At 42.3% G+C, this 12,289-nt stretch overlaps 1 protein-coding gene across 1 annotated transcript; it reads left to right on the top strand.

Moving 5' to 3' along the window:
• Window positions 1-370: 370 nt before the first annotated feature.
• lmo4b (LIM domain only 4b) lies at window positions 371-11,784 on the top strand. Its single transcript, XM_034676139.1, has 5 exons — window positions 371-862; window positions 2,429-2,669; window positions 7,158-7,254; window positions 8,507-8,662; window positions 10,844-11,784. Exons 2-5 carry the CDS (start codon window positions 2,434-2,436, stop codon window positions 10,850-10,852), a joined length of 498 nt encoding a protein of 165 aa, XP_034532030.1. The 5' UTR covers window positions 371-862; window positions 2,429-2,433; the 3' UTR covers window positions 10,853-11,784.
• Window positions 11,785-12,289: the final 505 nt, after the last annotated feature.

Below are 12,289 nucleotides of genomic sequence, written 5' to 3'. Positions count from 1 at the left end.
ATGTAAGGATATATACCTCCCTTTATGAATATCATACGTGATTAAATAGGATTGTCTAAATAATATTTATTAATGCAGGAAATTGAATAACACACTAATAATCACTCATTCATCAGTTTTTCATCGTTTCTTCCCTCTGTTCGGCCAATTGTGCAGCCTCTCAATGATCTCCTTAATGTTAGGAAGTGTGTGCATTTACTTTTTCTTTCCTCGCACCTTTTCGGTCCATCTCCCCCGTTTCCATCCTTTGCGTGTCCAAGTCATTCTCGCCTCCCCCTGATTGGCTGGGTTTGTTATTCCTCCTAAATGAACTGCGCGCTGGTTGGCTGCGTCGGCACCTTCGTCACGCGGCTAAAAGGGGTTTTTACTGGAGGTTTCTTCCTGTCAGCGACACATGTAGAACAAGCAGCTAACGGGACCCACAGAGCAGACCGGAGGAGACTCAATTATATCCTCTCTGCCAGCCCTCGTTATTCCTTCCCCCCTTCTCTTTTTTTCTGCCAGAACACGCACTTCTTTTCGCTCTGAGGAAATTACGGCGCGCACAGACCTTTAATTACAGCTTGCAATGGACTCCTTTTGTTCCAGCGAAAAGCAGAGCAGTAAAGCAGCAACAGTCAAACGGGAACCATCCAGTGGAAATACTATCTGATAACTCCATTTGCTCGGCGCTGCGCTTGTTGCCTGCCAGTGAATACCCGAGCTCGAGTCCTCCTCGACGCGCGGAGCTGGAGGCCGACCTTACGCGGTAGTGTGTCCGCGGTGTACCTGTACTTTTCTGGGACTCTTGCGTACCTGTTTACCCTCCAACCCCCTCCAGTCTTTAACTTTACAGCCATTACTCTTAAAAGAGACAAACGAGGTGGGTGCTTGTTGATGTTCTGTTGCATGGTGACTCGTTAAAATGTCATTTATTTTAATTCCAATGATTGTTTACACTGGAAACTAGGCTCGTCGGTGTTACTTGTGTTTTTCTGGTGTGTTGAATGCTTGCGGTGATATTTGATAGCTTTCTCGACATTCTCCCTCTCCTAATCCCACATTTTCACACATTAACGCCGCAATAACACCAACGTGATGCTATATTTCTTTCATTTTCCATTAAAAAGCAGCAGCCAAGCAGTGGACAGGACCTTTTAGCACATGGCTGTCTGGTGTGTTTTTTTTCCCTCTCCCTCTCTCTTCTATTTCCATGACTTGCGCCCAAATTGCCTGCCCGTGTAATTACTTGAGTTAGCCCATTTAAGTTAAAAGCCACCCCCCTCCTCCCCTCCTCCTCCTCCTCCTCCTCCTCTCCCTCTCCTGTCCCCTCCATCCCTCAGCGAAAAAAAAAGAAAAACTCCTCTCTGAATGAAACTTGACGATGGTCCGTCTTGTTTATCCAGGGAGTCACTTTCAGGTCTGCCTTTTGATTCATCTCCTTTTAGATTTAATCAGCACTAAGGTACGCTGTGGTTTGTCCCTAAGAGCCATCGCTAATGGGCTTACTGAATGCTTTTCTGTGTGCACCCCCCCTCCCCTCCCACCGCCTCCCCAACTCTAATTAGCCTACCTGCCTTTCAACAAAGATTTGGCTTTATCCATGTAGTCTGCCTCACCAAATTGGAGAGGATTACATGTGAAAGAAACCACATTAATTTTGTGGTTTGAACAAATGCCTGCATTGCATCAGATTAAAACACTTAGCATCATTACAGCGGATCTGTGGTTTATCTGCTCCATTAAGGTGCTGTTAAATGCTGGTTGCAACACAGATCATATTTATATCACAGCAGCAGGTCAAAGGCCTTGCATGCATCAAGTGTTGGTAAACACAACAAGCAAAACTGTGTCATATGTTTAAAATGAGCCTTTTCAAACATGTGATGTTATAATCATCACCGCCTCAGCAGCCATTCAAGCTGTAATAGAGTGAGGACTTGTGCGCTGAAGTATTGTACTGCTTTTTAGAATTTCTTAGGACAGCTCAACAAAAGCGTGCTCTGCATAATTGTTCCTCTTGCTCCCGGTGTTATCAGTTAACAGACATTCATCATGAGAGGTCCAGTGAAGCAACAGCACAGGGCTGACACGGGGAGATCAAGGGCAGATTAGTTCGCTAAATGACTCGTAGTCCTGTTGTTGTAAAGCAGGGCTCAGAGTGCTTCCTTTTATGAGGTCTGCTTTTGTGTTTGAGGAAGATTTTCAGCTCTTTAAAGAACAAGCTGGTGAAAAAAGAAGTTTGGTAGAATTGGTATTTTAAAATTGATAAATTGACTTGTTGTTTGCAGATACATGATCCAATTACCCTGTTGTGTATGGATCCAAAAGCCCTGTGACCCTTCCCAGGACTTGCTTGTGTATAAAACAATACTGGCAAACACATAACCCACGACTTAAACCCAGCAAACTGTCAACATCATCTCTTCTGTTTGTGTTCTTTTTTTAGGGACAATGGTGAATCCTGGAGGCAGCAGCCAGCCACCACCGGTGGGCACAGGTTCCCTGTCCTGGAAGCGGTGTGCAGGCTGCGGGGGCAAAATCGCAGACCGTTTCCTCCTCTACACCATGGACAGCTACTGGCACAGCCGATGCCTCAAGTGCTCCTGCTGCCAGGCCCAGCTGGGCGAAATCGGCACGTCATGCTACACAAAAAGCGGCATGATCCTCTGTAGAAACGACTACATCAGGTGAGAAAAGACGTCTTCAGATTGAGACTTATTCTCACTAACATGACGGATTATCTGACGTAGTTGTCCTAATGTTACAGCACAAGTTATTGCATGCAATTTTTAATAAAAATCTTCCACAGAAGTAAAATATTTAGTCTTTCAAAAGACCCGATCGTAGCGAGACGTAATGTTAAAACAAGTTAGAAAGACAAAAACTGAACAGCTGAGTTATCAAAGATCTGTGCTTGTCATGCAGTCAGCAGCAGAGTTGGGCGTATTCTTGCTTAGATGTGTCTCAAATTCAGCTAATTCTTTAAAGTATCCTGGTTTAAGTCTCCATAGTCTGCCCTGAAAGAGGTCAAACACAGTGACATGTTGACAGAGTGCACAGCAGAAGAGTTGCTCTGCAGACCGTCTGCACGTCTGTCCTTCTTTCTGTTCCTGGTCAATGGAAAGGACAATAAATCGGTGTCGTGAGGTTTCTTTTTGCGCCACAAGACACAGGCACGGTGTTTATTCTTGGCACAGGGTATTGTTTTATTTCTTGGTGTGTGCTAATGGAGCAGAAAACCACACTTTAATTAGCAGAGAGAGCCTTTTTAAATATTGTAGTAGGTGTCCCAGACACCAGAGCTTATTGAAGACACTCTTATTCTGGTAATGTAGACCTGTCTGATGTCACAGCGCAGGGCACAGGTTACTGCAAGTTCAAATACCTTCTTGAGTCACACTTGGGTGTGAACATCCTTGTAGATACCAGTTTTGACCGTCATTGTCTGACACTTTGATATCTATAAAACGCATGTTTTCAAGATATACTTTTCAAATTTAAGAAACTAGATGTGTGTACATTTCTGTTTGTGAGGCTGGGAACAGTTCAGTTTTTACCATTAATAATCAAAAAAACTGGAGCTGCACTCGAGTCAACATGAACACTGCTATTAAATCTGCAAAAAAAGAATTCAAAGTGTGCCTGTACGCTCTGAAACACCCACCTCATGAAAAGGATGAGGAAGTCAATGGGGTACTTCATTCATAATGGGACTATAACGTAATTAAAATTGGAAGGGGGGAAAATGTGGATACACCTTTCCACTTGTAATGAGAGCATGCTTGGTGGAAGAGCTAAAACGCATATTATGGAACCATGAGATCTCTGTGGAGATAAAGGAGCGAGGAGGGGGGGAGGGAAAAAAAACATCTGACAGTGAGTCTACACAATTAAATGCTTTAATTATAGTCCCCCTCCATTTCCTTTAGTCCTGATGGGTTTTATCTAATGAGATCTGGTCCCTGGCTTGTATCCGCTCCCAATGACGTGTCCGAAATGAATGAGAGCCACACTGCAAACAAAACATTTAATTAACCAAATTGGCTTTTGAGAGAGAGCAAGAGAGAAAGACAGCTAGAGAAGAGGGATTATTGCGAAGGCCATTTGCTGCTGTTTTTTCCCCTTCATCTTAAAGGGGCAGACTCATTTTTATAATAGACTGCTAAACTGCCCGTACGACATACATTTTTTAAGCTGCTTTTGAGCTGCTTCAAACTTATATTAATAAAGCTGATGTGAAAATGCTCATATGATTGATCTGGAGTTGGAACACATCACATCAGAGCTATAATGGGATGTATGCCTGGCCTGGGATGATACCAATCTCCCATCAATCAAGTGGGAATAATACCAAACATCACAGGACGAGCACCGTGTCTGTGCTTTCATGTCAAACTTAAAGCCAAAGTTGGATCATGTTGTTCTAAGCTGGAGGTGATATTATTTCTGCGGGCTGCTAGTAGAGGGAGAATTAATTTACTTGTGGCTGCTGGATTCAGGGAGAATGCTGTCCCCCTTAATTGAATAAGCCTAGGTAATTAAATGGCACTTTTCCAATAGAACGTGTGAGGTAAATCTAATAGTTGGTTATTTAATATCACTTTGAAGTCTGCCCACTCAAGCACTATGACAGCACAAGAGAATGTGAACTATTAGGCCAGGGAAAAAAAACGGGATCTCAGAAATTAATTAAATCGCATGCAATTTAGGGGAAACGTTTATCTTGATTTGTCATAACAGAATTAATTCAAGGCCTTCAATTCACTTGGGGCCAGATCTGTTACTCTGAATTAACCAAGTGTAATTTGGCTGATCCCCCCCCCTCCCCTCCTCCTACCACAGCCACCCTCCATCCTCCACCCTTGCGCGCACACACACACACACACACACACACACGAGAACCCACCTCACCATCCCCCCTCCTCCCAAAACACATGCACATACACAGATCCACGCACGCCCTCCCTCATCCTTGCAATCTCCCCACCCCAGCCCACCCCGTCCTCGGCCCCTCCACCCTTTCCTCTAATGCAGCTCTTGCCATTATGCAAAGCCCCGCTTCAGTATCAATATGGCCTTAGTGCTTTTAAGGTGCTTTGGCTGCTGATGTAGAGAGGCATTTTTAATGGACTGTGTTGCAGAAATCATTGTTGTGGGGTAATTTTACCCCACTCAAAGGCCTTGGTGAATGAGGTCTGCATTTACCAGACAGCCTAGCAGCAAAGCCATGCTATATTTCACCTGGCAGTCACTGCTGAAATGAAATCCAATAGTCATTGCCTGTGTAGACAACAGACAGCTCCAAATGTGTTTTTTCGTTTGTTATTTAATTTAATCAGACGTGATGGTCGCAGCAAAGTCACATCCTCGGGGGAGGAAAACAGATAAATCAAGATAAAGCCCCTTCTAGAAACATCTTACGAACCGCTGATTTCTTTAGGAGGGAAAAGCCGAAACCAGATGTGTCACTGCAATTAAAGAGTCCCTTGGCCTTAATTATACCGACCTGGGGTGTCTACTTCACCTCAGCGCTGTAGGTCACTGGCAGAGGAGGCCATTACAGCCCAAGTTCAAGCTGATATAGCAACTTAATTGAGCACCTAAAGGCTTTGGCTCCTTAAATCAAATGCTATCAAAAGCCTTCTCTTGGTAAAATAATTAACCTGGTATAGGTGAAATATAAAAGGCTGTGGTGAAAAGTAGACTTTGTTTCGACACAGGAAGCTCCTGGAGGAATAAATTTAACGTGAACACGAGGAACATATTTCCAATTTAAGCAAAGTTTGATTATCAGAACGAGGCAGCTTTATTATGTGGGGAAAAGTGTAGTTTTGCTTACCCACACATTGCACAAGCATAAGAGTCTTAAAGCAAAGGCCTATATGTTCATTTCCACTATCATGTTTGTCCCAGTGAAAGCAGGGAATTGGCAGCGTTGTGACGACAGTCTCCAGTTAATTAGTTTCTGAAATTGAGTTTTGATGGAGCCTTTCCAAATGATGCCAAGACAAAATTTGCTTCTGCCTCGGCTGTCTTATTGAAAGCCATTTCTGTGTCCCCTTTGCAAAGAGCTCTGGCTTGTTTGTTCGTCAATATATCTAACAACTGCCTGGGTTAGAGTTGGGATGGTGGAAGCATTTATTCCCTCGCTACATCTCAGAGCGAATTTGTTAAATACTTTACGTAAAATTGTCCTCAAGAGTGCCTGAACAGAAAAAATGTAATTCCTACATCCATTTACACTTGTTTCTAATTTTTCTTTAACTTTATCTGATGCACACACACCAATGTTAACCACTCCCCCCCCCTCCCCATCCCTTTCTTTTTCCATCCCTCTCTCCCCTTCTCTTCTCTCCGGAGCATGTCAGATGCCGTGCTCTTATTTGATTGCTTAGGAAAAGTGCAGTGATAGAGCAAACACCCGGTGAGATATGATGACAAATGGGTCCAGATCCCAGTAAATTACTTTCTGCTCAAATCGAAATTTCATTCAGTTTGCTGCTCACCGAGATGAAGTAATCTAAATTGTGGACTCAGAAGGAAGATAGAAGGGAAGCTGGAGCAAGCATTTCATTATCAAGAGGCAGAGGGAAGGAGAGAGGGAGGGAGGGAGGGAGAGAGAGAGAGAAGGTTAGGGACGAAAGAGATGAGCAGAAGCAAATCTAAAGTGTTGACACCATGATTGAAAAGGTTAACCCATGCACATTATATATCAACCCGAGTAGCTACGGGTTTCTAATGGAAACGCGGCACTGACAGAGCATTCACAGGAGTCCTAATGGCAAAAGCACTATGTCTCCGCCTGGATGTACAATCAAATCCTCTTAGGTCCTGATTGCTTATGTTCCAGGTTATTATTAGGTTGCAAAAAATGTGCAGGAAAAGTAATATGCAGTTTCAGTGTGAGATGCTTATGGGGAGCAGAGTGCGGGAGGATTCATTTTTACACTGATATTGTGATGATTTTCTATTTCTTCATCCTGTTTTCCTTCCTTCTGTATCTTTTCCCTTCAAGATAGAAATGCAGCGGGGAGAAAGTGAACTAAACACGGACTATTCAATAGTTCTCATTCAGAGGCACACTCCACAGATGGAGGTATATACGTTGTTGCAGAAGTACACGGCCGGTCCTCTAACATTTTTCTTCTTCTCTGTTTTCATCTGTTCTCTCTCAGATTATTCGGAAACAGTGGAGCCTGCAGTGCTTGTGGTCAGTCCATTCCAGCCAGCGAACTGGTGATGAGGGCGCAGGGCAATGTGTACCATCTCAAGGTAAACTTTCCTGCATGGAGCTTTGAGACAAATTATGGAAAGATGCAACACGCCCGGTCTTAAAAAGTGCAGCCTGGCGGTTGAAGAATATTTTTCTGTCTTTTCCCGCCTATTGTTTATTTATCTGTTAAGTTAGAGCGGCGAGCTGCTGCACGCTTAGAGGGATAAAAAAAAGTTGCATCTAATTAAAGTAATGAGCAGATAATTACACGGCTTGTTTCAATCAAGATATCTCATGAGATAGTAAACTGAAAAAGTTAAGTAGAGGATAGCTCAGTGAGAGTTGATGACAAACAGGGCCATTTATTAGCAAGAATCTTTGTAACATGATACAGGAGTTAAGATTCAGCAGATTGCAACACTGAAACAAGTCAATGCATTGCTGTTTTGCAGCAATTTTAAGAATAGAGAACAACTTGCACATGATGCATGAAAGATAAGTTAAAAAACACATTTAATGCAGTCAGGCGAGAGGGATCAACGTTTGTATTTATTAAAGTCGCGGCAACATTGAACTCTGCAGAACTTCTTTTCTGTGCAGGCTGAGCAACAGAGTTAACATTTTCACATATCAGTGAATTAAATAAATACATAGTTAAATAAATGTTTGCATGAAAAGTTTTATTAAAAAACAATGTTCATTTTTGAGATGTGTTATAAAACGTACCAAAATGCTCATGTCTCTTTCACCCAAAAGATAAAAAGTTCAGCTGAAAACAAAGTTAAGTCTCAGTTTTTAACATGATGAGAAAAACATTAAATCAAAAAGTTTCATAGTGAACATTTGACCTCTTTTGAGTCCAGAAGTCAATAATTAAATTGCTGTAAGGCTTTAATGTGACGCCAACTAGACAACTAAATATGATCAGAAAATCCGTTCCTTGATACTTTACACTTTGCGTTTTGTGTTTTTATTGTTATTCTCAAAATGCTGAACGTTAGCTTTCTGTAGCTGCAGATTAAATGAAATGCTGCTTTTCTTCTTTAAAGTGGTGGCACATTAATTATCTGGTATTTTAGATCTTGCTTTGTCGTTTACTTTTAATTGTTTTCTAAAGTTTACAGACAGAAAAGACATATTTTCAAGTAGCATCACCTGCAACCACAACTGTGCAGGCGTGCTTACATGTTTGCGTTCTCAAACTCACTCTGTATGTTTGCTCCAAAGTGTTACTTCACAGTAGGAATGTGTCCTGCATCGTGGTTCTCAGGCCTGGTTGTGATCTGTTCACTCTCTGCCCCCCTCCTGCAGTGTTTCACATGTTCCACCTGCCGGAACCGGCTCGTCCCCGGGGATCGGTTCCACTACATCAACGGCAGCCTGTTCTGCGAACACGACAGACCCACAGCACTCATCAACGGCCATTTGAGTTCACTGCAGACGAACCCACTACTGCCCGACCAGAAGGTAAGAACCCCACCCTGCATTTTTTTTTTTTTCTTCCTGATGGAGGAGAGTACTCCCTTGAGTTCTTTGTGATCACATTTCAAAATAATAATGGAAGCAGGGGGCTTCTAAGTAAAGGACAAGTCAGTAAAAGGTTGTCATCAGTCAGCTGGAGTCATTAGCAGGGCAAGAAAAACATCTGTAATTTTCACGCCAACATTTTTCACTCTGTTTATATTGATGTCGTCGATGCAACTTCACTGCAAGGCATGGGCTGGATATTAAATCTTACAGAGCAGAGATGAATTTTATTCTTAGACAGCCAATGGATTTTTCCATCATTCTTTTGGGAGGACACGCACCCAGAAAATCTGTATGAACCGTCAGCACAAAACATGTGAAAATGATTGTTTTGTACTGCTGTCCCTACAACCAGTATGTTATGAGTAGGTACAATATTTGACTCATCTTAAATTTATCCTCCATCCTGAGCCAGACTTCCAATTGTGCTGAGAAATTGTGCTGGCTGACAATAACACAGAGTTTTTTAAACAGCATTTGACTACTGTATCAACAAGACTACAATCACCTGCACTAAGTTATTACTCCAAGGCCAGAAATATGTATCCAGGGCCCTGAGGTTGAACACAGACAGCAAGCTGAAGCAGCCAGTATATCATGAAAGCTGTCATCATGGCTTTCCCCTGATTTGATCTTGATGCCTCCAGTGAAAGCAAAACAGAAGGCCTAATCATATACTAAGGATAACTTCATTCTTCGGGATAGCTTCATTCTGCCCGCAGGAGATATAATCATTTTTGCCTCACAACAAGGAGCTTTATTGATACCTTGTCTGCACACACAGCACACAGAGAGATATGGCAGGCTGTTTGGAGTGTGTCACAGTCTGACTGAAAGAGGAATTATATTGTTGGGAGCATGCATTTCACCTTGAGTGGTTTTGTGAGTAGAGGAGAGGTAGAACTCCATTAAGCCCCCCCCACCTCCCCCCTCCCTCCACGTCACAGGCCTTTTAAGGGCTTGTCACTTCTACAAATCAGCTCTTAGAGCTCTTAGAGCTTCTCACATTCAAATTGAAAGCCGTTGCATTATCTAGCTTAATTTTAAATGTCTGTTTAAGTCCTTACTCCCACCCCTGATGTCTCTTGTAGCGTGGCTGGTGTAGTAAATATGAGGCCTCATTGTTTATTTATACGCTAACATCAATTGTAGTGAAAACTGCTGAATTATTGATGCTAAAATGCAATCTGAATATTGGCTCTGGTGCTTTAATTATAGCAGAGAGAGAATTATTAAATAAACAGAGACACATCGCTCAGTGGGAACAGTCTCAGGATGCTTTTGTTATCTCGCTGAGTGAAATGAGGAGAATTATCCTGCTGCTGGAGCACTTTATCACACAAACATTTCTTCTGCTCTAACAGAATGTGGACAGCCTTGAATAACACAAACGTACAGTAGGATAACAGCTCTCCAAATCAATAAAACTCATGTATCCTCAGCAGCACAACACGGGCTGGTTTAGCAGCGAGAAAATGAAGCAGTCACTGCTCATACGGAAACAGAGGGTTATCTACAGAACGCTGTTTTGATTATGTGTGAGTTTGCCGTGACATAATTGGTGTCCGTGCTCTGTTCGCAGGACATCTGATGCTCTGTTATTAAGCTTTCTTCCCAGCTTCTTCCTAATCTCTTTGTTCAGAACAGACAAATTACCTCTCTCATACGGCGCTGCTTTGACCCAGGGGAGTGAGACCCTCCCAGCGTCAGTCACTTTAATTAGCCCCCAAGTAGGAGTTTGCAATTACTAATAGACTGAAGCCCTCCTAGTGATTTGAGGGATGAAGGGAAAAGTAAATCAACCCTTAGAATCATAAAGAAGAAGAAGAAGAAGAAAAAAACATCTCTGTTTCACAGGACTGAACATCTCCTGCAGTTATGTGTGAGCGCAGTTATAATTATACCAAAGAGAGATCGCTTCATGGATGCACTTTTAAGTTAATGCAAAGTAAATGGGACACCAGATGGTTTTCAAAGCCTGGCTGATCAATAAATTAAACAGTCGAGCTGGTGGAAAGTTGACTCATCAGGGTGAAATATTTATGGCATTTTTCTGAACTGATCCTCTTAATGAGGGCCTGAGATTTTAAAATGTTTTATTTTTCATCTCTCATTATTCAGGTGTGTTAGGCGGGAGCCGTGCGGGAAGCAGAATGTGTGCCTTCATTTTAGCCCTTGCTCATTGTCACCCGAGACAGCGTGGATCAGCAGCACCCCAGCCTTTTAGCTGTGCTCCCAGACCCCTTCACCCTAAAGGAATCCTCCGCCCATCCTACCAGTATCCAGACTTTTTATTTCTGCAAACCCATGCCCAGCGCGCAGTCTTCAACCTCGGCTTTTCCCCAAATATGGGTGGATACTTGCACTTATACATACCTGAATCGGAACAGTGAGGACTCCATAACCTTGGATTTAAAAAAAAAAAAAGGGACCGATCAGAATCCAAGGGGACTCTTCAGAAAGAGAAATCACATAACATGCAAGAGGATGTTGTGATGGAAAGAGAAAAAGACTAATGAGGTTAAAGAGATGCAGACTTTTCAACTCTGCATATTTGTTAAAAAGACATTTGGGGGGAAATCCGGGAACTTTTCATTTTTCCTTGCTTCCTTTTCTATCCTCATTTCCCAACAACATGGTGTTTTCACTTTATATATTTTAAGTGTTGTCAAAGGGGAATGTGTTTTCTTTTTCTTTGGTGGTATATATATATAAAAAAGATGGGGTTTTAAAATAATCTGTGGCTTTTTGTGGAAAACAAATCATGAACACTCTCTTGGTGTATTTGTAAAACTACCATGTATGTACAGTATGCATGTATATGTCGTTGTCTAGGCGTGGCTACAGTACATCTGACCCTCCGCACTCAGCTCCAGTCCTCCCTCCTCCCCCCCTGAAACCTGAACCCTTGGCAAACTGAAGAAATTTGCTCATAGTCCGTAACGTAGAGATCATCACCAACATATAAATGCTGAATGAAAGAGAAATTTATTTGTGATATTTTCCGAGACATTTGCTCCAGTATGGTGTATTTAATTAATAAAAATATTGAAGATTTAAAAGCCTCCTTTACTTTATTGTAAACTTTTGAGTTGTCGCTCCAAGTTAGGACTGACTTTAAAGCTCCTGTGAGGAGTTTTTTGCATTTGTCTGAAATTAGTATTGATGCTTCTTTATGATGTACAAAACCATCAGCCTATTACTGCTGACTATTTCTATGTAGCTTTTGTATTGTCTAAAACTGCCGTCGGGGGGGTAGGTGTTGATCAAATGGATTAACCGCCCGTGACTGAAAGCCTGTTTTTCAAGCCAGACATTCTTGTTTTCCATGGTAAAAAATTCTGCTGATACATTTCAGAGTTTGACTTTCACATTTACAGGATGATCTCAGCAAAGAATAGAGGTATCACTTCATCCACAGGGGGCGCCAAAAGTTCCTCACAGGAGCTTTAATTATGAAATTGACACAGGACTCTCAAAAACACAACAGGATAAGAATGATTTCATAAAACCGGTTTAAAGGAGAGGCACCGTTTGGCAAGCTTCCTCAACTGTCAGAGACTCAGT

Source organism: Notolabrus celidotus, chromosome 2, assembly GCF_009762535.1.
Source record: "Notolabrus celidotus isolate fNotCel1 chromosome 2, fNotCel1.pri, whole genome shotgun sequence".
Lineage (NCBI taxonomy): Eukaryota > Metazoa > Chordata > Actinopteri > Labriformes > Labridae > Notolabrus > Notolabrus celidotus.
Note: the sequence above shows the minus strand (reverse complement) of the source record. Positions and strands in the feature narration are given on the sequence as shown.

Bases quoted from the DNA above. Each gene is read 5' to 3' on its own strand.
- lmo4b (XM_034676139.1), top strand. From the start codon at position 2,434: ATGGTGAATCCTGGAGGCAGCAGCCAGCCACCACCGGTGGGCACAGGT. The intron at 2,670-7,157 runs GTGAGAAAAGAC...GTTCTCTCTCAG, and splicing joins TGTAGAAACGACTACATCAG to ATTATTCGGAAACAGTGGAG. The intron at 7,255-8,506 runs GTAAACTTTCCT...CCCCTCCTGCAG, and splicing joins GCAATGTGTACCATCTCAAG to TGTTTCACATGTTCCACCTG.